This window comes from Carassius auratus, chromosome 36 (assembly GCF_003368295.1).
Source record: "Carassius auratus strain Wakin chromosome 36, ASM336829v1, whole genome shotgun sequence".
NCBI lineage: Eukaryota > Metazoa > Chordata > Actinopteri > Cypriniformes > Cyprinidae > Carassius > Carassius auratus.
The window spans coordinates 10,501,749-10,526,354 of NC_039278.1; the positions used below are offsets into that span (position 1 = coordinate 10,501,749).

General features: G+C 37.6%; 2 protein-coding genes across 13 annotated transcripts in view; both read left to right on the forward strand.

Annotated features, from left to right (window-relative positions):
- The window catches only part of LOC113055221 (plasma membrane calcium-transporting ATPase 2-like), an 85,359-nt gene extending 74,479 nt beyond the window's left edge, over positions 1 to 10,880 (forward strand). For 3 of the 6 annotated variants that reach the window (XM_026221305.1, XM_026221308.1, XM_026221306.1), the window contains one exon: positions 7,088 to 10,880. In XM_026221305.1, coding sequence (XP_026077090.1) covers positions 7,088 to 7,330 — 243 coding nt within the window. In that variant the 3' untranslated portion in view covers positions 7,331 to 10,880. Of the gene's footprint in view, positions 1 to 1,043; positions 1,246 to 7,087 lie in introns of all 6 variants that reach the window. The other 3 variants (XM_026221310.1, XM_026221307.1, XM_026221311.1) reach the window with 2 other exon arrangements.
- A 3,358-nt stretch (positions 10,881 to 14,238) lies between these two features.
- Positions 14,239 to 24,312, forward strand: LOC113055222 (protein Mdm4). 7 transcript variants are annotated; one of them, XM_026221315.1, is made up of 12 exons: positions 14,239 to 14,651; positions 14,819 to 14,916; positions 16,729 to 16,763; positions 16,861 to 16,935; positions 17,022 to 17,155; positions 17,526 to 17,575; positions 17,805 to 17,869; positions 19,133 to 19,238; positions 19,352 to 19,512; positions 19,644 to 19,832; positions 19,928 to 19,996; positions 22,428 to 24,312. In XM_026221315.1, exons 2-12 carry the CDS (start codon positions 14,886 to 14,888, stop codon positions 22,992 to 22,994), a joined length of 1,482 nt encoding a protein of 493 aa, XP_026077100.1. In that variant the 5' UTR covers positions 14,239 to 14,651; positions 14,819 to 14,885; the 3' UTR covers positions 22,995 to 24,312. The 7 variants fall into 7 exon arrangements, with proteins under 7 accessions (XP_026077100.1, XP_026077101.1, XP_026077098.1 ...); XM_026221316.1 differs by having other exon boundaries at positions 14,239 to 14,461; XM_026221313.1 differs by lacking the exon at positions 16,729 to 16,763 and having other exon boundaries at positions 14,241 to 14,461.
- The last annotated feature ends 294 nt before the right edge of the window (positions 24,313 to 24,606 follow it).

Genomic DNA, 24,606 nt, shown 5'->3' on the forward strand with positions numbered 1-24,606 from the left:
TTCACGGTCGTCGCTCCAGTTTTATATCCTTCCATCTCCTCCGTGGGACTCGATACTAGCGGTGGGGCTCAGGTGTAGCTCATCTCCAATCACTACACCTGGCCTCACTCCTCGTTCCCACGCCTCTCGGCCCCGCCCCACTCGCCACAAATATATTATGTTTTTTTTTTTATCATTTTAGAACATTTTAATAGGGAAGAAAAGTTTTCTAATCTAATTGATTTATTTTTTTATATATACCTTTTTCAAATTTTACAGTCTATTATATTGTTCCCATATTATCCTAAATTTCAACAGTCTTAAATAGTGTACTTTATTTTTTATTGTGCAGTCTTCTTTTATCTTCCAAGTCAGTCAGATGGGCAGTAAAGTGTTAAGGGGAGGGAGAGTTTTAATGTGAATGTGCCCTGGATACGTCCAGACCCCCTGTGGTTTCAGATCACCATCCCTGCTAATTCTACCGGACTCCCCTCCAAGCCCAGATAAAAAAAAAAAAAGTCCAAACAGTCTTCTCATCCTCCTCCTCTTCCTTCCGTTCTCCCACCCCTACACTCTTATTCCAGATTAGGAGATGGTGAAGTGACCGCAAAAATACTAATCTACTAATTAGCTCCTTATCTCTCCCCCTTGCCCAAAGTCCCAACACCCCACTTTTAAAATCCTCCAGGATTTCTATTTTATATCTGTCATGCATGGTTAGTGGTACACAAAGAAAGACATAATTGGCACACGTACGATTCAGACTCATCAGTACTTTTTAGAGCTAGTTTCCTTTATACGCCTTTTCTTTTCACGGACATCTTCACAGCATTTCCTTTCTCCTGGAAAAAAATAGTACTCCACATAAAACTTTCCTCTTTATCTTCCTGTGCCAGCCCTTCTCCTGCAAGACTCTGCACTAACCAAACTTTTTATTTGTGGGGTGAGGGGATGTTCTATTTTTCTCTTTCAAATAACACATTTATCTGCTCTAACCACTCCTTTTGGCCCTTGGTCTTTGTCTTTCTCTGTTTCCTTTTCTTTCTCGATCCCCCCCTTTACAGATGGACGTGGTTTATACATTCCAGACGGGCCAAACAGCGGTGCCTGGGGCCCTGCGTCGCCAGCCCTCCGTGGCCAGCCAGCAGAACGACGCAAAAACTGTTTCTAGCCCTACCCATGTAGGGATTTCCTCTTCCTCCCTGTCCCCCAACTCTGCTGCGGCTGCTGGGCCGCCCGCCCCTGCTTCCTCTTCTACTACAGGCAGTGAGTGCCACATAACACACCAGCAAACTAGCAGTTCTGTTGCATGGTAGCAATGCTGAATGCTTAACCACCCTTTTAAAACTGCTCTTTGTGTCTCTACTTCTTTTTTTTTTTTTTTTTTTTTTTTTTAACCTGTCCTCACAATCTCCCGACTAAAGCTCCTTAGACTCATTAAAAATGTCTCTGTCTCATTCACTTTGCATTCCTTACAACACCTGAACCACAGTGTTGTGTGTGATTTCAATGTAGACAGTCTGCAAGCGAGTTACCAGTGCCAGGAGCATTTTTTCAGGATGGCCAAACATCATTTCATTGTTTAGTTTCCTTTATTAAGAGAAAGGGATTAATGTCTATTAGTGATGTCTGGTTCACAAATGAATTGTTCTAGTTAAGTGGATCATCTTAGTGAACCGTTGAACCGGTTCACCAAATCTAACTGAATCGTATGAATTGGTTTGTTATTCCAGAACGCACAAATCCACAAATTACTTAAGTTATTTGATTTGTAAACATGCCGGACACTTCCTCTAATGTGAAAAACAGTGCAGCAAATATACGTGCACACTGCTAGCAGTACTCATTCTTGAGTCAAGAGCTGGTTGCATTGGTTTTCAGATCACCGGTGCACTATTATGTTCGTTCATGAAATACAGTCAGAATTATTTGTTTCTGTTGAGTAGGGGGAGTCGTGGCCTAATGGTTATAGACTTGTAACCCGAAGGTCATGGGTTCGAGTCTTAGTACAAGCAGGATTTGTAGGTGGAGGGAGTGAATATACAGCACTCTCTCTCACCCTCGGTAGCATGACCGATGTGCCCTTGAGCAAGGCACCAAACCCCTAACTGCTCCCAGGCAACGCAGCAAAGATGGTTGACCACTATTATTCATGGTGTGTATGTGTGTGTGTGTTCACTACTCACTGCTATGTGTGTGCATTTGGATGTGATAAATGCAGGGCACAAATTCCTAGTATGGGACACCCAACTTGGCCTCACGTCACTTTAATGGTGACAATTCATTGCAACAATTTATGCAAGAATGGTTTTACAAACATTTTGCTAATTATTCTGCTTATGTTTCATGAATTCTGCTGTATGTTGTTATATATCATAGTTGTTGACACTGATTATTTATCATAATGTGCAGACTTTTCTGATTAAAATGCACTACAGCTCTAAATAGCTGTAATTTATACATCAAATATGCTCTGATTGATTAGCACTTTGCACACCATTTAGCTGTCAGCAATGAAAGAAAAATTACCAGAGACCCTAAAACTTGACATGTCACATCTATTTAAGATGAGGCGTTAGATCTGAACACGGTCAGTAGAATACTGAAAACTGGTTTTAGAGCATGCATTAGATTACTTAATGAGCCCTTTCCTATGCTAAAACAGAGTGAGATAAATGCCACAAGACAGTGTTCTACTCTGGTTAGTCATTTCTTTTCGATGATCTTGGTGTTTCCCACAATTTTGTTGCATCTCCACAAAGCCATGAATGTTGTTGACCTGCAAGGCACGATCACTGTCTGATGAACTGCCAGACAGAGAAACAGATGCAGGCCACTTGCGGTCCTCTATGCTCTGTACGACAGTCACGTCACAACTCTTCCCATTTATCTCTGACTCTCTGCCTGTCTCTGGACCAATTCCAAATGGTGTTTTTTTTTATGACCTAGAAGGGTACTATGGGAAGGGGATGCTGCAATTGTATCACTTCATTAAAGGGTTAGTTCATCCAAAAATGAAAATTATGTCATTAATGACTCGCCCTCATGTCGTTCCAACCCCGTAAGACCTCTGTCTTCAGAACACAGTTTAAGATATTTTAGATTTAGTCCGAGAGCACTCAGTCCCTCCATTGAAGCTGTGTTAATGGTATACTGTCCATGTCCAGAAAGGTAATAAAAACATCATCAAAGTATTTCATGTGACATCAAAAATACATGTTGAAGCATCGAAAATACATTTTGGACAGAAAGCTCACGGACTAAATATAAAATATCTTAAACTAAGTTCCGAAGATGAACGGAAGTCTTGCGGGTTTGGAACGACAGACAGACACCAGTGTTTCCCACAGCCTTGCAAATGCAAATTCATTCTCTGCCAGCAGGAGGCGCTGCTGGAGCAGGAGCTATAGAGGTTTCCCCAGTAACTACTGTAATCAAATAAGCACTACTTTATCAGGCATTACAGGAAAACCTAAATGAAAATGACATCGAAGCTTTTCTGAAAATGGTCAGTTCTTTTCAAAGATACATAAATATAAAAACACCAGTGCTGCATTTTATTTTTGAAATGTGTAATGCCTCAGTTTATTCAACGAAGTGTAAGCCTTTTAAAAAAAATCTATTTTTGGTGGTCAATTTTGATATTGTGACAGGGCGACAAAAATAAATCTATGTATATGAAACACTGGACACTGCTAGAAGTCAAATGGCCATAATCTAAGTGATAACAAAAATTGGGAATAAATATAAAAAAATGACTCATATTAACGTGAAATGTTGCCCAATTATGTCAAACGTCATTCGCTCACTGAATTTCATTACAACAAATTTAATGAAGGAAAAGTTACAGTATCTCACCTTTGCTTTCATTTTGGATCATCTCCAAAAAGACATAAAAACTAAATATAATAATACAATTAATTATTTATACGTTTAACATGCATTTTTTCAAATAAAGAAATATAATTAGTGCTCTTGAAATACGTAATGGAGGCGGGTCCCGATCTGGACTTTGAGAAGCACTGGTGTATGCAATAGACCTAACCTATTTTAAGATTTTACCTAGGATTAAGCACTCAGTTATTTTGTGTTATTTTAGTATTATTTGAATACTATTATAGTTTTTTAAACAATAATTTGCTACGTATTTACCATTGTGCATATATTTTTCTAATAGCATTTTTGATTTTTTTTTTTTTAATTAAAATAAATTTTGTCAATTTAATAATTTAACAAATTGTATTTGTTTAACTTACTCTATTTAGTTGGCAAGGTAAAATTTAACATTTGCATCGATTTCTATATTTTTACCCATCAAATATTTATATTAAATTTTAATTCAGCTTTATTTTAGTTGTTTTCCATTACAATAGTTTTAGTTACAATAACAATCTCTCTCTCCTCTCCACCTGTAGCTGGTGTTTGGTGAGTGCACTGGCATGTTGTACTGTGGCTGCTATTGCATCATTCAAGTGGATGCCGCACACAGGTGGTGGCTGAGGAGAAACCCCCTCATATGGTTGTAAAGTTCTGTGGGTGTACAGTAATACACAATAAAATTCTATAAAAATGCCTCACTCATAATAATAATAACCTTAGTTTCAAATATAATAAAAATGTGTCATATTTAGCTCCCAGCTTTATGTGCAACAACAGTTATAAACATGAATTGTGAGGATTTGTAAGCACAGGAATGTATATGATTTGATTTGATGGTGTAACGAATATATGAGCCCTACACCCTTCATATGGCTCACTTAAAGTGTTCTGCACCCCAGAGTGAATAGGGGTCATACCCTTTTGTTTTAACACCAGGCCTCTCCCTCTTTTCACAACTGGTTCACAAACACACCTCTCTCTCTCTCACACTCTTTCTCTTCCTCTCTTCCTTTGCAACCCACTCTCATGCTTTCAGCCCCCTCATCACACCTTGTGTCTTCTGCTCTGCTCTGTCTTCATCTCTCCATTGATATTCTGTAAGGAACTATGAGTCATAGGTTGTTGTTTCTTCCTGCCATCTGTGTTTAGGTTGCATCACTAGTGCTTTTTGCATTACACATCTGAAAGTTTGTGTTCACACACAAGTCCGATATAGGGTCAGAGTGTTCATTTCACCATAGATGGGAGCAATCCAAATATACAGACAGCTGGTAGGAAATTAAATATACAGTAACTTTTTAAATAACCATGTGAAAATGGACAGATGTATTCCAGCTATATCCTGCCAAGCAGTGCATTAAAATGTTAACAGTTTTTCTATTTTGTACAGAACTGAAATGTTCAGTGTTTTTTAGTGTCAATATGCAGGGGCTTGGGCAGTGTTAGGCTCAAATAGGACTATATGAGAATTAGAAAATAACTAATTAAATGCATACATGATAGTAGTGGTGTTATAAAAATAACCATAATAACCAATTATTGTCACCGTATACATGAGCATTTATTTTGTACCATAGAAAATCATCTTTTGTCTAAAGTCATCTTTTTAGTCATCCAAATCATTGTTTCAAGACAAGCTCTGTGATCAATTATGAGAAGAGACTAGATGCTTCACAAATGACTTCAGCCAGGCTAAATGAATTTAGTAACTTAGCAGACATTAATTTTACACATTCGGTCCCTCTGATCCATTCTTCTCTCCTCTGTGTTTTGCGTTGGCTCATCTCTGCCATTTTAAACTGAGGCAAACATAGTTAAACTGATTAAAATCAAAAGACAGTTTCTGTGATCACAAGCATCACTTTGACATGATGTGACATGCAGCTTGGTTTTATCTGCAAGGGTTTCTCTGGCTTGGAGGAGAAAATTGGGAAAGAAAGCATGACCGACATGGCTGCATGGTACAAGAATGTAAACCTGAGAAATAAACAGGGATTGAACAGACTAAGCCACTGTTGATTGGCTGAGCTGGCAGGGCAGAGGGTTCTTCAGATGTGTTTGGGCTCCATGGGCTCCATGTGGGGGAAATCCTCCAGACCCTTGCAAAACAAGTTACACCAATTCACATTCGTCTTTATGGTTGTTCTCAGTGTTGAAGCCATAAAAATAGCAAGAGAGCAAGATTTTTCTGACGTTTTACCACAGTGCAGAAAGTCTCTGAAAGATCCAGAGCATGTTTTGAAGGACTGGATGCACATGCTATGCATTCTAATGCGGTCTACTTGTATACCCAAGAGTTTATATTTTGAAAAAAATAAATCCTCCCACTTTACCATTTGGATTTGTCCTAAGTAAACATTAAAAACAGCCATGTGATTACCACAAAATTCGAAATAAATCATATCCTCAGGCAGAGGAAATGGTAACTTGACTGTAGTACCGGCCAAGGATAAATCTTCACCACGCACAATGGCCACAAAACTACGTGACAATTTGTCCTGTTTGCATTCCTGCGTGTAAAAGCAGCATACCTCGAATACTATTGAATACTAAGTCTTTAGACTTCGAGTTAGGTGTAGAGTTTAGTGACCCTTACTGGCTATAAATAGTCTTTTAATGCAGATGTCATTTTATCCTTTCCATAGTAATTCACACAATCGGGCTGTTTCTTGCTGTGGTTGAAGATAAACGTTTGTATGAAAGCTGGAGTTAGTAGCTGTAACTTCCTGTCCTTTACATTACTGAATGTAATGTGGCTCATCATTTTGTTTTAGTTTTTTTTTTATACAATGCAGCAGTTTTTTACAGAATACTCTACAGTTGACCGTTTCTACCAGTTTAGCGTTCCAACTGCTGTATCACCCACCCCTACTGACAGGCCTTCATAAACCCAAAAGGGATGCTGAACATCTGCCATTTTTGGCTCCTAAATAGCTTATTGAACAAACATCAGTTGCATGCCTGTCTCGTCTTGCAGTGGTTCTGTGATTGTGGTCATTTTGTCTGGAATGTTTTCAAGCTTGTGATTGATATGGATGTGTCCCACTTACAGTTTTATGCTGTGACTGATTTCCTCATTAACTCGGCGCTTGAGTGCTATTGTGGAAATGAAATCCTCTCCCACCATTGACCATTTATTTGTTTCCCCTCCGGATCCAGTGCATCCTGCTCTGGAGCAGACGCCACACAATACAACCCCACTAATTCCTCCTTGTCTTTTTCTCTCCAGATTAAGGTGGTGAACGCATTCCGCAGCTCCCTATACGAGGGCCTAGAGAAGCCAGAATCCAAAAGCTCCATCCATAACTTCATGTCCCACCCTGAGTTCTTACCCCTCTACGAGGAGGAACCCCGCGTCCCCACGATAGACGAGGGCTGTGTGGATATTGGGCACCTCCCCTCCTCTTCCAGAAACGGAGGTGGCGGCGAACCCCCGGACCGCTCTCTTCACAGCCATGAATTCCCTGTGTGACCCTCACATCATTCTCCAGTGCAACTGCCCCAAAATCATTTTTTGTTCTGTTTATTGTGTTTTTAAAACCTGTGCACCACTCCTTCGGTGGAAACCTGCTGATGCACATCTGAGAGACAGCAGCACTTACTGCAGCCGATGGGGCGACTACGGTCCCTTTCACCTCTCCTCCATCCTCCCCACCCCTCTGCCCCTCTCAACTTGCACTGTGTGGCGACAGCATCACACTGTAAGTTCATGCGGCTGTGCTGCGGCCGATGTGACACATGGCCTAACTTACACACTAGAGGGCGACGCTGTGGCAAATGTCCTCTCAGCCTGTCACTGGCATTTTTATCTCTTCTACAGTTGTGATTTTTCTCATTTTATATTGTCTTGTTTAATGCTGTAATCTTTTTTGTTATTTGTCCCAGGACTCTCAGTAAAAAAGTTTTTTTTTTTCTGATACAGCCGATTATATACATGCACTCAATTGCTGTTTGAAAAGATTTCTCTCGCTTTTTTCGCTCTCTTGATTCGCTTCGTTTTAAGGTGGATTGAAAAAAAGCTACTTCTGTTCTTTTAGTTTTTAAAATGATTTGATGATCAAATGGATGTTTTAAGTAGTTCAGGCACACTACATTTTTGTCCTGTTTTCAGGGGTTATCATACAATGCTGTTTGGCTCATTTTGGGTTTCCTGTCACTTTATTTGTACAGATGTAAGGCTGATATAGTGAACGTTAGTAGAGTAAAATACTATAATAAACTTATTTGATAGCTAAGTTAAGAATACCTGATTGGCTCTTAAGGGGGCAGGGAGGACACATCATCTCATCGAAATCACACCCAGTGGGCATCTCTAGTCTCTTGTTAATGCTCATCTTGCTCAAAACAAATGACTGGCTAATTGACCAAGTACTTTATCAAAGGTACAGCACTTCATCATAGTGTGCATGTATCTGTCTTTAGGTTCATCTGTGTCTGATTGTATGGGAATGGTAATTGTAATACTAATCTTTTATGGGATAATGACTAATGAATAGGATTTTCCTTTTTCTTGTTTCCTCTTTCAGAAAAAAAAATGCGATAGGAATGATTCTGTATGTGTGTACTTTCAAATCCAGTCTTTTTCTCATCTCAGCTCTGCAGTGAGGTGTTTTACTTGTTATCTAACATAAGGCTTTGTTCCACATAAAGTCCATGTTACTCAGCCATCACTGGTAGAGCTCCAAAATCACATCCCTGAACTAAGGATACTGCACGTAGTAAGCATGCCTTTTCTATTTAAAAAAAGAGAAAGAAAACATTCAAACACACAATAGCATGCAGCAAGGGCCTCTGTTGGACCCTGTGAGCTCTGTTGAAACCTGGGTGACAAACTAGATTGGACTGTTTTCATAAGAGTCCAGCCTCAACGACATGTGCTTTTTATTAGCCGAAACATACTACTGCCATAGAACGACCTTCCTCTCATACCAATCTAGTGGATTCCTCAAATTACAACGTTTTCTACTTGCTCAGAGCCATATTTTATAGATTGTTCTTTTATATCCCATTTTTGCTGTTTATTTTGTATTTCCAACCAAATAAAATAAAATAAAAACACAGAGAGTCACTGCCTAAAGAAAAAAAGGAAAAAATCCCTAGATGGACCACTTTAATGTTTACGGAAAGGTTCCACAGCCGTTGGCTGATGCTGCACTTCCCCCTACTGGCAGTTTTTGTTATTTCATTTAAGTGGAACACGGTATGTTATTGTGGGTAAGCATGCAAGGATTTCATATAAAACTCAGTGCTTTGTTCCTTTTTTTTACAATTGTTCTGTATTTTTATATTAAGTACTTTTTAATATTTTGGAAAAATATATAAATATAGGTCTATAGGCCAGAGAGTTTGGTGACATGACAAATTAGTAAAATAAGCAGTTGAGTATATATATGTATGCCACATTTGTAACCAAATGCGGCGCCAGGTTCGATGTTCGAGCTGAGAAAGTTCCATGTTTACCCTAAAGTCAAGGGGTCTGGTCGAGTTTTCAATTGAATGGCCTTATCCTGAATAGTGTACTCCAAATCTGCAGCCATGGGTTAATGTGCTGGCTGTGCAAAGTCTTTAAAATAATATTATTTGCCACATAATTTGAATCTATTGAACTTAAGTCGAGAAATGTTAAAGGTTTTGAGGTTTTCAGACTCAACTTTTATGTTCTTTTAGACTGATAAAACATGATTTATTTTCTGTATCACCCATTAAGTGTTGGCTATCGAAAATCATTACATATTCTCTGTGTTGTCATTTTAACTTTGATTTGTCTTTGTGAAAACATTTTTGTCAAATGCAGCTCTGGATGTAAATTAGGCACACATACTGTATGTTACACGAAAATACAAATGTATTTGACTTCATTTGGAAGCAGTCAAACGGTTTCCAGTTAGAGCTTTATATAAATTCTGCCAAAGTGTTGCTTTGTACAGTCAGTTCTGACTTATGTCTTTGTTCTTGTTCATTTGGAATAACTTATAACTGGATTTCATCCTTTTTTTTGGAAATTTCTTTACCATGAGGATCTAAAATATGCCCCTTCATTTTTATTTTTTCATTATTTGATCATAATAGGTGCAGAAAAAAAGGGGGAAATGATCAAAACATTTCTGTTATTGCACATGTTTTTCTCTCTCACATTGTGTAAACTGAGAATCGCTTCAAGGTGTCGTGCAATAACTTTGAATTTTAATGCATTACTACTCTACTGAAATTTTCTGACCGTTCTTGTTTGCTTGGTTGGGGACGGGAGGAAATGATACACCACATCTGTAAATAAAATATTGTTTTAAAACTGGAATATAACAAAGTTATAACCACTTATTTTGCATATATTTAGTCTTAATTACAACTGGTATTGAGTGAAATGAAAAATTGTATTTGATTACAGGGAAAGCAGTCAATGGAACATCTGATTTCTGTAATTCCTATGAAACACAGTAATATACACTGGTGTTATTTTTGTATAAACATAATATCATCTATGTGGCATGCATTACTTATTAACAAATTGGTGGTTTGAAGCAATATGTACAATCTGGTGCGATTGATATTTTTAGTGTCCTGTGTAGCTTAAGCCACGCTGTACTTTGGGGGGAAAAAACTGTTTTGGAAAAAAAATCTTAATTGTTCAATATATGTGTTCAATGTTCTGCATGATTACATATGGAATGAGGCATCCCCAGATGTTTACTTGTTTCCAAAATGAATGTGAAACAGACACCCTTTCATCAATAGACTCTGCAAAGGAAACGCACACTGACTCGATGCTGTTTTCGAGAAGAATGCTCTGCGTGTACTGCGGAGATAAAAGGGTCTCGTTTCTTGTCTAGACATCATGAGAGAGCACTACTCCATTACATTTCCTAATTACTGGGGTGTGGGAACTGGGGAATGACTGCCAGAGTATGCGTTTGAACAATCTGGTCTTTTTACCAGTTACACTTGGCTTTGGCTTCATTTCGTTACTTTTATAGCCATAAGCCGTGGCTGTCGATTGAACTGCTTAATTACGGAGTGTTACAAGCTTTGATGTTCCATCACCTTATTGTGTGGGTTACCAAATCCATCCAGACAGCTCCCTCTCATCCATGCATGATCCATCAAAGATGAAAGACATATTCAAGGTAGGCAAGTCATACTCGAGTACCTATCTCCCTCTCCTGAAATGATTCCCTTTACTTTCTTTATTCCTACCCTTTGCCTCTATTTGAGGGCTTTGAGAGAGAGAGAGAGAGAGAGAGCATTGTTTAATAATCTTATACAAGATGGGTTTAGTTATTTACATAAGTCAATGAAGGTGTAGTCTTAATAAATCCAGAAACATAGCTGTCTTTATTTATTAAGGCATGTGAAATACACTTAAAATTAGGTTCTTTATTGGCATACGCCATACGGTATATATGGTTCCATTAAGAACCATTAACATCCATGGAATCTTTCCAATCTGCAAAAGGTTCTTTAGATTAAAATATTCTTTATACTAAGAGGCCGTTCACACAGAACAGAATTTTTTTCCTCATTCCACTATGATTAATTCCATTGTTTTGTATGTAAACGTGCTAGACGGCATTATAAAAATGCAGTACTCAAGTCAGTCATGTAAGAGACCTTGCATTTTTCACCATTCCACTGCCAGTTTCTCATGATTTTCAAAGCTAAATTGTGTGAATGGACCTAAAAAAAAAAAAAGTTATTCTAAGAACTGTCCACTGAAAGGTTCTTCAGGAAATAATGTTTTCCTATGGGATCAATGTAAAAACAACTTCATTTTTAAGAGTAGATTGTAGCATGTCATTTCCATTTATTCCTGTTTTGTATGTGTGTGGGTGTGAGGCATTCATAATCAGAATGACTTTAGCTATTAAAATTAGGTTTCTGTGTTACTTTTTGTTCTTTTACTTAACAGGATCTCTCTGAAGGACAAGGGCTTTGCATATAGGGAGGGACAAAATGTCACTTTTCAGAGACCAACATTTTTTTTATCTCTAGGATCACAGAAGTGCCAATGGACCACATGGACAACCTGCACCACTGTGTCTGATTGATTTAGTTCAGAGCAATTGATTAAGAATGAAAGAATAAAAAACCCTGCCTTTGATCATTGGTTTTGGGAAAGTGTGGTGGCCTTAATAGATTCCAGCTGAAAGTGAATCTGATTTGCATTTATTTGGAATAATTTCATTTAAAATGTTGAATGGTGGATCTAAAAAGCCCAATGTGTCCCAGTGTCCTGTCTGTTTACAGTCTTTTTAAAATGACAGAGAATATGTGCTCACCTAATGTAAAGTCGTTTTAAGGGCTATACAGTGACAGTAGGGGGATATACAGTTACTGAATCTGTCTAATAATGAGAAGTTGATTCAAAATGTTCTTGTCGGAAAGCATTGTACACTCACTTGGTTTGTTTTTCAATCAAAGTGGTGGTTGAGCTCTTTTTGATTAATGCTAAATACATGTAAAGTTGATCCAGCTGTGTCAACCTAAGGCTGCATGATAGGGAAAAATCACCTTAAGCAGTGGAATTACCATTTCATTGATTATCAATGTGCACTTGGAATGAATAGTTGAGTATGTGTTTTGGATTCTAACAATAAAGTGTGTGTGTGTGTGTGTGTGTGTGTGTGTGTGTGTGTGTGTGTGTTAGAGAAGATCTTGGTTTGATGGTCATGGACGGTGTCTGCGGTCAGTGTGTGTTTTAATTGGCAAAAAAATTCAAATCCAGATTTTGTTGAGCCCTTCTTTCATTTAGCTTTTGTGAGAATCACTATCATGCTGAAATGTTAGTCTTGCTTGCATCAAACTATGCAACAGATTCATTGGATTTGAATATGATGAATTTATTATTCTTTCAGTTGTCATAACAATGCTCTCTCTCTTTCTCTGTTTCTTTCTGTACGCTTGCTTTCTTTTGTTGAAGTGAATTCAGTCATGCCCATATTTCATTATACTAACACAAGTGTATTATCAATGTAATGTTCTTTACTTTTTTGTAATATATGAGTATGTGGAATGCCTTGTACTTTATGTCCTGTCATTTAAAATCTAACAGAACAAATGAAAATAGGATAACCGAGCGATTGAAGTCAGTTATTATATAAACCATATATATATATACACACAAACAAATCTATATATATAAATAAAGCCATTAGAATTTGAAATACAGTGAGGCTCATGTCCTTGTTTCTTGTGATTTAAATTTTGGGCCCCCCCCCCCCCCCCCTTTTTTTTTGGACAGACAACATTCAGTTTATTAAAGGATGAAAGCTAGGCAAAGATTCCAGTTTAAAGCTCTGATGAATTATAAATAATAATAATAATAATTGTATGTGTATGTAGTATTATTATCACAAGGTATTATAGGGCATTACCCCATAAAAAAACTAGAATTTGAATTCAGTCATAACCAGTGTCAGTCGGATATTAGCTTTTTTAATTAAACTGTACAACCTAATACGTGTATAACACACACACACACACTATATATATATATATATATATATATATATATATATATATATATATATATATATATAATTTTCTTGCTTCAGAAAGATACTCAGGGTTCCTGCCCATCTGGGTTTCCATCCAAACATGAAGCAAATCTTTGGAATCGTAGAAGTACCTGGGTGTTCAATTGGACTAGAGGTTGGAGTGATCTAGAATTCAGGGGCTGTTTATAAGAGCCTAAGTCAGCTCTATTGTTATTATTTTTATTTTTTTGAAGAGGCTCAGGTCTTTCAATGTGTGCAACTATACTCAAGATGTTCAAGACTGTTGTTGTGAGTACTGTTGTCTTTGCTGTGGTGTATTGGGGTGCAGCGCGGGCATCAAAGCAAAGGATGGCAACAGGCTAAACAATAATTGTGGACAATGATTTTCAATCCTTCCATAAAATAAGCTCATTGCCAACTGTTTGATTACCAGCAATCTTCAAAATATCTTATTCTATGTTCAACATAAGAAAGCATTTTTGGGTGAATGTTCCTTTAAGAGCAGCTTCAAGAGGCTCATTCAGCCTTGCTGCTTAAAGGAATGGTATCCTGCTCGGTGCTTTCAGACTTCACAACTTATCTGTCTAGGAGAGAACTGTGTTAGTGTCTTGTATTCACAGTACTGTATTGTATTCTAAGTGTTTTTTTTTTTTTTTTTTTTTTGTAGTATTGTGCTTCCACGACAATTTAATATCCCTTCAGGGATAAATAACGTTTATATAATCTAAGGTATGGATATTATTTTTTGAGCAATGATAACAATATTAATAAGTTATGCAGGGACCAGAAAGACGCCATCAGTGGAATCGTGAGAACGCAATATATATAATAACCTATCTGCTAAAGTAGACTAGGTATTTATTTCAGAGAATGGATGTGGAATTGCAGTAAAGTTCATCATAGCGCCTCCGTTAGGGCACAACCAAGAACTGAGTTTCTTTTTTAATCAGAAAAGGGGAACTGCGCGTGAGGTCTGGCAACCCCGATGACGACGTACACCACGTCAACTACAACTGACTGCAACTGCTCAAAATCCACACACTTCTCCCTTTCTTTGCACAGACTTGATTCTTTAACAACTGAAAACCATGTAATCGTTCACAGATAACGCGGTGAGTGTGAATGCACTACCAGCACGACCACGCGAGGTCTAGTTTAAACGTTAACGGCTCTTTTTTTGGGTCTGAATGTCGCGCGTTAGTAGCTCGCGCACGCTAGCATAGCATCCCTGATTCAGCCTCGGATAATTTATTTTACGTAACGTTTAACATTTAAGCCAACTATCACAACTCTAGGATAATGGTAAGTAAAGTCAGTTTAGTCTCCACCATGTCCTATGCGCGTGAAATGGCACAGAAATGCTTGTTTGTTTGTTTTTACGTTAACTGGCGGCTACACTTGAGGAAAATACATTGACGTTAGTTTATTTATTTATATACGTTGTTCTGAATTTAAATGTTTCCTCACAGTTCTTAAGTCAATCATGACCTCATTGTCGTCATCATCATCATCTCAGTTAACGGGGTCAAGCTCTTCATGCAGGACTCTTCCAGGGGAAGGGACTCAGGTGAGCAATAGATGTGTAACTTCTATATAATAACTTTAATTGTTGTGGTTTCATAGTTCACTTACCCATTGAAAGCCTGACGCATGAAATAATAAGAAAAATGAAAATCTTCGCTGTGTGTGTGTGTGTGTGTGTGTGTGTGTGTGTATATATATATATATATATATATATATATATATATATATATATATATATATATATATACTGTTCATTGAACCTTAAGTCAAAATATATTTTTGATTGTTAATGCATATGTGCTGTATGTTTTGTGACATATTTAATCAGGCCATGATGTAAGTTAGTGATATCGTGAGAAAATAATATAGTTAGCAACATGGTAATAGCTTGTAATGTAAATCAGTGATGCTTTTATGCATATAAATATCAATTGTCACTTTATCTTCCAATAATATGGATAAAAAACGCTACTGAAAGTGATAGTTAACTTAATCATTTACCCCAATGTCATTACAAACCCACAAATTTGACTTAAGATAGAATTTTGTTTGAAAACCGGGAGGCTTTTTACTGTCCCATAGACTGCCTAGTAAGTTACACTGTCAAAGTCCAGAAAAGTATGAAAGAATTCGTCAACCGTAACATTAGGGGTGTGACAGTTAGTATATAACCGTGAGACCGGCGGTTATAGTTGAACACCGTCATTAGAACTCTATAACCGCCAAAACCGTGTCATTAAAATATTTTTTACAAACATTTTTTATCAAAAATAATTTTCATTTTTTAGATAGGATCATAATATGCGCAGTATATCGGGAGACATGGTTTTTACCACTTAATGAAGTTTTGTAAATCGTCAGACATGATATTTACCACTTCATAAAATTTTGCTTTGTAGAAAACCTTTCTTAAAAACGAATTTCGTTTTGTACAATTTTATCTTAATTTTAATAAATGTTTCATCAACCAATTGCATGTATTTTAATAAATAAAAAGAAAATATAGCAGACAATGATAGCCGTGACATGGAAGCACCAGCGCGCCGCGTTCACTTGCACTGCACTGTGAACTAGAGCGCATCTCATCATAAATGAAACTCAGCGTAGGCCTATGCCTCATACATTAGCATTAAATATCTTTGCTGCATCCATTCTAGAACAGACAATGGCTTTTTTTTGCGGCTTGCATCAGCAAAGCATTGCATTGCCATAGACCGCAAAACAATCAGCGGATGGCGGGTGGGTGCGGCTTTGAAATTTACTCAAAAAACGTTGGTGAGGATGATGAGTTTTGTGACAGATCTCCTTAATAAACGGAGGTCTGAAATCTCTGCCCCTTTACCGATCAGTGCGCGCGCTGACACGGAGTTAACCCGCTATCTCCAAGAACAACCAATTGACTCTACGGCAGATCCACTACACCCCCCGACTTTTTTTCTTGTCTTCACCACCTGGCTAATGTTGTAAAATGTTGAAAGATTAAAAACAAAGTTATCAATAAATAGAACAAAAAAAATTAAATAAAGACTGCAAGTGACGTCGCTAGCGGAAGCACAAGTGTCTGAGAGTACAAGTCTGAGAGTGCAAGTGCAAGTCTGCAGCCAGACCCTCAGAAATGTTATGATTAATTTACAGTTTAGAGCAGAGGTCTCCGACCTATTTTATATTTTGAATATGGAAAAACTATACTGTCAAATAAAAATAAAGAAAATAAGAGTAATCTAACTTAAAGCAATAGATTCGTCAAATTGCTACTCCATAGCAATAGCATACAACATAAGAAAATACAGACTAGTTAAAACAATCATTCATGCACAATAAATAACAGTGTCATATCTATACATATTTTTCCCAGAACGCTGCAGTGGCCCAGTACTGTGCTGTGACCTGGTGGTTGAGGATCTCTGGTTTAGAGGCCTTAGACATTTATGTATATATGATATAATAGGCTTCATAGGTTTAAATGTATTTTTTTTTGTTTCTGCAGGTCCACCCTAAACCTCCGCTACTGCAGATCCTGAGAGTAGCAGGTGCTCAGGAGGAGGTGTTTACCCTTAAAGAGGTACCTCTGCTGATTGACTTGTGCTTTGTGCTTAAGAGTTTGAACAGCTTGATAATTTACATTTAATAATGAGTGTTTTTGATTAGGTCATGCACTACCTAGGTCAGTACATCATGATGAAGCAGCTCTATGACAAACAGAGACAGCACATCGTCCACTGTCAAGATGACCCACTCGGAGAGCTACTGGAAGTGGGAAGCTTTTCCGTTAAGAACCCCAGGTGAGCTTCTAACTACCAATAAGGTGATAAATGTAAGAGAACAGTAACTCATATTAGGGCTGTGCGATGTATTAAATCGAATCGCATAATAAAATTGAAGTCGGTGATCACTAAAACCAACGTTCTCCAAGTATCTTATTTTATGGTTTGCAGAATAAAGAAAGTTTAGAGCAAAATGAGTGAGTAAATGGTGACAGTCTTTTTTTGGGTGAACTACCCCTTTAACAACTAACTCTGAAAACCTCAATATATCCAATAAATCAGCTTTTTAATTGCCTGGCTGATGCAGCTCTGTCACTTACCTTTTCGTGTTATTTAGAGAAATCAACACATTCCAGGTATTTATGTCTTTCTTTTTTTCCTTTCATAGTCCTGTATATGAGATGTTGAAGAAGAATTTATTTATTTTGAACAATTCGGGTAAGTCCACCCTTCTTGTTGTTGAATTTGATCTCCCAGAGGTTGAATGATCTTGAATGACTTGTCATGCTGTCATTTAGCCCTTTTACTGTTGCATTTTGATTAGCCCCACCTTTAATGTTGAGGTGTGTCTGAATGTGAGAATTTTTCCACCACAGATTTAGGCATTATAAGGGCAGGTTTTTTTTCTTTTGTTTGTTTTTGTTATTATGTCTTATTTGAAATACAGATGCAGTAAAGAATCTTTCAGTCGGCAAGGATTCTAATGAGTCTCCAAGTGAAGATCCTGGTCAGGTAAAACTACAGCATGGTGCACAAGAGAAACAGTGTCTGTTACTCCTCTTCATGGCAAACAATTGATCATAAAATCAAATGAATCCTATCATGATAAATCGAAGTTATTGATTAATTGTGGCACTTGTGTTTTCCATTTAAATGAAAGCCTGGAAAAAGTGCTATGTGCAGGGCATTTTGATTATTAGATGTATTTTTCTTTTCTTATTTTATTTTTTATGAATTAAAGATGATTTTGGGTTGTTTGTTTTTTTTGGGATACATCACTCACAGCCTTTTACATTTGTCCGCTTTTACCTTAAAAAAAAAAAGTATGCTCCAATAAATGTTTCTCTTTGTCTGTATTGTCTTCTCAAGCTTTCACATCATTCCTTCCATTGTAGTTGCTCAGACCTTTGCTACTATGCATTTTTTTTGTGTATATAATTGCATCATGATCAGTAGTCTGTTTGCCATGAAGGGGAGGGCAGCAGCTGTCTCCACCAGCCGTATCTGTACAGAGTGGCACCGTCTCTGTACTTCCCCACGGCCGGCTTTGCCTGGTGGTCCTTCCAGAGAAGCCACCAGCATGGGCCTGGCTGCTGGGGGACAGAGTACCTGTCTCTGTTTGTCGCTCAGAGTTTCCTTCTCTGCATCGTTGTTTCTTTCGGTAGGACTGCAGCTTCCTTCTCAGTTCACTGGCCCTTTCTACCCTGTCTCCTTTGTCATCCATCCATCCATATTAAACGCCATGGGCATGGTGGTTTATGTTTGTGATTTGGCAGAATGTTTGTTTGGCTTGGGAAAAGCAGTCTGGGATGAGTTGCCTGGTACTGTCATGTATTTGTGCTGATCACAGGACTTTAAATCAAAAGGTTTTGAGTGATTTATGCTAATAATATGAACTAATAATATGAAAAGTGTTATTTTTGATTGGATGTGTTTATTTATATATATATATATATATATATATATATATATATATATATATATATATATATATATATATATATAACTGGTATTATTATTAATTAGATGTAATTTAGATACCAGGTCTACTTGTTTGTTGCTACTTTGTTTGCACTTGTAACTGCAGCGGTGTCTAATATCTCCATAATTTGTGACCCATTCTAAGCAGAAACATCCTATATATTCCCCTCCCACTACTTATGAGAATTTAACCTTTTGTTGCCACACCTACGGGCACCTGCTGTGAAGGAATGCTGTCCTACCAAGTGTCCTGTCATTGCTGTGTGCTGATTTGACTTTTCCCTTACCGTGTAGGTTTCCAGTGGTTCGGTTAGCTCTGGACAAGTTCTCATTGTTGGTAGTTCCACCACTGGTGCCATGCAGAGCTGCTCACAACGCAGGCCACGTGATTCTGATGAAGGTCAGCGTGAACTACCAAACACACTTTAGCCAATGTAATGAATATCCTAATTATCATTCAACTTTTGCAACTGTAATGTTTTTTTAAGATCAGATATTGATCTATCCTAACAGACTCCTCAGATGGCTTGCCTAGGTCTGCTTGCAAACGGCCAAAGCTGGATGTTACTCTGGAAGAGTGGGACCTTTCTGGTTTGCCCTGGTGGTTTCTGGGTAACCTACGAAGTAATTACAATCGCCCGAGCATTGGTTCAACTGATATTCACACCAATCAAGTAAGAGGGCATGATGCCCAGATCATAATTCATATGGCCATTTTCATGAAGAAAAACAAAAAATCCTCTGTAGTTTTATTTGAATTAAGTCAGTGTAGTAAAACCGTCACACAACTAGACTGAGGGAACAGCTCTCTCCTGGACAGGACGAGGATACGGCCATCGTTTCTGACACCACAGATGATATTTGGTTCCTGAATGAAGCAGAGAGCGAGCAAGTGAGTGTGGAGATGAAGGAGGCAGTGCTGGAGCAGGGAAGTGACGCGGAATCTCCACATGAAGAAGAGGAGACTGGGAAAGATAATAAAGATGAAAGGAAGGTAATGTTGCTTTTCAATTTCTTCTTTAGTGACTGTATTGTTTCAGATAATTGAGTCCTCATAACCAGCTAAATGCAAATCATTTTCACTTTCAGATGCAAGACGATCAGGATGATGACTCCCAGTGTTTAAGTGATGACACTGATACTGAGATCTCCACACAGGTGGGTGGGTGGTTGTGTGTGTGTGTATATGTGTATATATATTTATACCCCTTCATTTTTTTTTCTCACATTTTGTTGTGAAGCAGCTTATGTTAAACTGCTTTAAATTACTTTTTTCAATCTACACTCCATTTACCATAATGACAAAGCAAAAGCAGAATTGTCAACTCTACCTCACACTTTACTTTTGGGATGGTACTCCTTGAAGTGATGAGCAGAGCTGGTGTTCCTTTAAACAGGATGCTTAGTATTGAGGTTCTTCAGAGTCTGAGGGTCCTTAAGGTGCATTTTTGTAAATTCCAAGTGTTTCCATGTGTCTTAGCTGAAAAGAGGATTGAGTCTTGCCTGAGCGGCGTCCTCCCGCTCTCTCTTGTTAAGCCAACAAGTAAGTGACTTAAACGTCAATTCATCGACTGATGGCTTGAGGCTGGCTGCAAAAGGGAGTCAATCCCATAGACTCCCCATGTTAAAATACCCAACTTTACAGCAGGAAAAAAACATGTTTACAGCCTGGTGCAAAAAAGTATTTTTGTCTATAATATCTAGTTTTGCCCTTAAGTACAACTGTGAGGGGGGTGATTTAAAAAAAAAAAAAAAAAAAAATTTATAACTCATCGGTTTAAATTAAGCCTTAAAGTTCTGCATAATTAAGGGCGTGGCCATTAGAGTGACTGGTGGATTGCCCTGCTGTCACCCTTGTCGCACCTGGTGGGCGTGGCTTCAGCAACCAGCTCCCTCCTTTTTGTCCATTTTCGATTACCCCAGAGTGAAACGCGGTGATGCGCTGCCAAGATGGCAATGGCCCACTCTGCCCACTTTTGGTTTCAAAAACTCTTTTCGGAAACCTACGAGTGATATCACGGACAACTTTAGACCAGTGGTTCTCAATATATTTTTTGGTTGCGCCAAATAATTTCACTAAACAATATGTATTTTTTTTTTTTTTTTCTTTAAAAAAAAAAAACCTACAAGGAAAAAAAACACCTGCATCACTTGAAACATTGAACAATGGCATAGAGAGAATAACTGTTAATATTATTATTCTTTCTGTTATTTATTTATTGTGGGTTTCATGCTGTCTGTGGAGGCATAGGACACACACAGGCTAGAGGTGCTCCGATCATCATTTTTGAGGCCGATCACAGAAAGCAGTATCTGCCAATTTGATCACCGATATAGATCTTTTTAAAGCCTGCTGTTTATCGTATAGAGTTATTTCTAGTGATGACCCAATCAAGATTTTTAGACATTTATTCAGGGCCTGAATCTCATTTTTCAATATTCATTTTGAAAATGAATCCTCTCTTAGGTGACTCTTGTGGTAGTGTTTTTTTTTTTTCAATCGTGTAATTTTCACTAACTTTTTTGAGCTGTATGTGAGATTCACTCATGCTCGGAGTTTGTATGTAGTCCATGTGTGGTAAAGAAGTAGCACGGACTGTGCTTTCACACAGGAGTCTGCTCCTGATCTGTGGCTGTTTACCATAAATACAAAATGTATCCATTATTTTAAGTCCAAACTTTATTACTTGAAATGCTTTTTCAACATTGTGATTCTTTTTTTACACAGTACAGTAATACAATCTTTCATCAATTATCCAACGCTTTTTACTTTTGCATTTACTTCTAGATTTATATATTAAGTTGCTAAATTAAAACTTACCATTGACAGAAAAAGTCAGCTCTACTGTCTTTTCTTATTTGCATTTAAGTCTTTATGACAAGCAATCCTGTGGTTCATGAAGAACTTTAAGAAATGTAAAATTATTTGTTTATTTAAAAGTGCTCTTTTCTTTTAAACTTAGGCAAAAAGCCATATCCAATGTGTTGAATATAAAACACAGTAGACTTTAATTATATGCATTTATGGTGTAATAACCACATTTTTGTGTGAATGCATATTCATATTTATGCAGACAATGTGGTGTTACTTTAATTCAGTGCTTGCAGTGCAGCAAAAATAGACTCAGGGCAGAAACGATGTCTGCACTGCTGCAGACGCACCACTCCTAAACGCACGGTCAAAACACAACCATGTGTGCAGTGTGAATGCTGTAATCCATTAACATAATCATGGAAAAAAACGCACCACATATGCAGGGCAAACTAAGTAATGTGAACCTCTTTACTCTCGCATGTCACGTGATCGAGTGTAATTGCAGCCTCTGCGATTGAAAAATCACGGGTTTTTTTCTTCATATTGCGACATTATCGCAAATGCAATTAATCGTTCTGCCCTAATGCTCACCCCAAATTTTTGCAGTTTTGCAGTATAATGAAATTAGTATTTATAGGGTATTATTTAAATGATTTTTTTTTTTTGAGTGTGTGTAAATATAAATATATTATTTATATTCTTCTATCTATGTTATAAAATATTTCTACATACATGGAAGGCATATATTAATCAAATGAGCTCTTCTTCTGGCAGGATGCGTGGCAGTGTTCAGAGTGCCGCAAATTTAACACCCCTCTTCAACGGTACTGTATGCGCTGTTGGGCTCTGCGGAAAGACTGGTACAAGGATTGTCCTCGTCTTGTACACTCCATCTCCGTGCCAGACATCCCCATCTGCAGTTCACGTCCTGAGAGGGATGAAGACGAGGAGGAGGATGATGGAATCGACATGCCTGACTGCCTTAGGACTGTGTCTGATCCAGTCGTCCTCCCCTCGCACCACGTCTCTAGAAACATCCCCCAATCATCCACTTCTTCGTCTAAAGCAAAGGGTCCTTTTCAGCTTCACCACCACTTACAGGAGAGCTCAGAGGGAGACAGCCAGGACACGCTAGACATGGAGACGGAATGCCAACCAGAGGCCATATTGGAACCCTGCAAGCTGTGCAGAGTGCGGCCCCGAAACGGAAACATCATCCACGGCCGCACAGCTCACTTGATCACCTGTTTCCCCTGTGCCCGCAAGCTGCACAAATTTCATGCTCCTTGCCCAGGCTGTGGCCAGGTTATACAGAAGGTCATTAAAACCTTCATAGCATGACCAAAGCATCTTAAAGGCATGTATTATAAATGCACACTCATATACTAGTTTTTAAAATTGTTTATTTGTACATATACAGAAGGCGGCAGAGAAATTGACAAACCATTTCTGGGCTAAAATGAAAGCACAGTGTTATCAGTGTAGTAGTACAGTGTATCTATGATTTATATTGTATTACAAATCAAGTGTATATATAATGTACAGAATGTAATTTAAAGAATGTGGGCTTGTATTGATGGTTCGCAATTATTTATGCATAACAAATTTCTTTACATCTGCTTTCTGTCATGTGAAGGAGAGGGTTAGCCACCATGATTTGCTACTGAGAGTGGAAAGGTAAAAATCATGGGTCTAAAATAATAATAGACCCAGAAGAATCGCATGGCTTCAGTATTTGTGCCTGCATAAACAATTAAAATCCTAAACTTTACTACTTTAAACACACCAGACATTTTGCTATAAGTGCATTTAAAAGTCCTTTCAGAGTACTTGAACGTTGGTTTTACTTTAAGAAGAATAGACTTTATATTAGAAGAACTTTTCTTTTTCCCACTTGCGTATTTCAGACATTCAGTCCAGTGTGATGTTCAGTACACCTGGTGAAGGGTTGTTCTTTGGACAGGTGCTTTAAGTGAATTACACAGGGTTATTTATTTATTTATAAACTTTAGTTTTGGTAGATGACATCTAATGGGATGACCAGTCACAGAGAAAACTAATTGTATTACAGATGGCAATATTTTTTTTTTTGTGGAAGTGTTTTGAAAGCAAAGTGTGTCGTAACTTTTTTTTTTTTCTTTCTTTTTTCTCTCAAAATAATATATTGATGGCAGTCAAGTCGAATTTATCAGAGCACTTCTGTTATATGGGATTTTAGGGGTTTTGTCCTCTGCCTTAGCACGGTGTTGTTTCCTGTTACAAAGCGGATTCAGTCTGTTGTGCATCGTTTAAGTGCATCGAGGGCTCTTTGAAAAGGAAATCTGTTGTCGTCAGCCATTAGAGGGTAAAGAGCTTTCACACGCATTAAACCCATAAGGCTAGATTTGCTTATTTATAATGAATGCTGTGTTATGAGGATGTCAATCTAAATGTATCTTAATTTTTTTTTGTTTTTTTTTATGTGTGGTGCAAACACTGCTATTTCACTGCCATTATGCCTCATAGTATGGAATCAAAAACAAATTAATCCTAAAACAATGCAATTATATAATGAAGTTTATTTGTTTGTTTAGTGTGTTTTAGTCCAACCTTGTTTCTGCTCAGATTTAATCTGAACAGTATTTTTTTTTTAAACCATAAAATAAATAATCAATGGAAATAAATGCTGTTGTTCATTTTTTTTTGTCTCAATTTATTTTGCCAATTTATTACAGAGCATTAATAGAGCAATTTTTTTTTTTGTTTGCGTATTTTTTTAAAGGCTTTGCCATGCAATCTATTGTAGAAGTTCAGGTTACCAAAGAAAAAAGGTAAGTTTCTTTTTTTTCTACCACAAGGTGGCAGTAACAGCCTTTCAGTTTAAATGATCTTTAGAACTCTTTAGTGGTAACATGATGCTTTCTTGCCTTTTGACTGGTGTTTGAAGCTTTTGAGTAACCTTACCTTTATATAA

Excerpts from the sequence above, each read along its gene's own strand:
- LOC113055222 (XM_026221313.1), top strand. The coding sequence starts at position 14,833 with ATGACCTCATTGTCGTCATCATCATCATCTCAGTTAACGGGGTCAAGC. Across the intron at positions 17,870-19,132 it reads CAAGTGAAGATCCTGGTCAG|GTTTCCAGTGGTTCGGTTAG; the intron begins GTAAAACTACAG and ends CTTACCGTGTAG. Across the intron at positions 19,833-19,927 it reads ATAATAAAGATGAAAGGAAG|ATGCAAGACGATCAGGATGA; the intron begins GTAATGTTGCTT and ends TTTCACTTTCAG.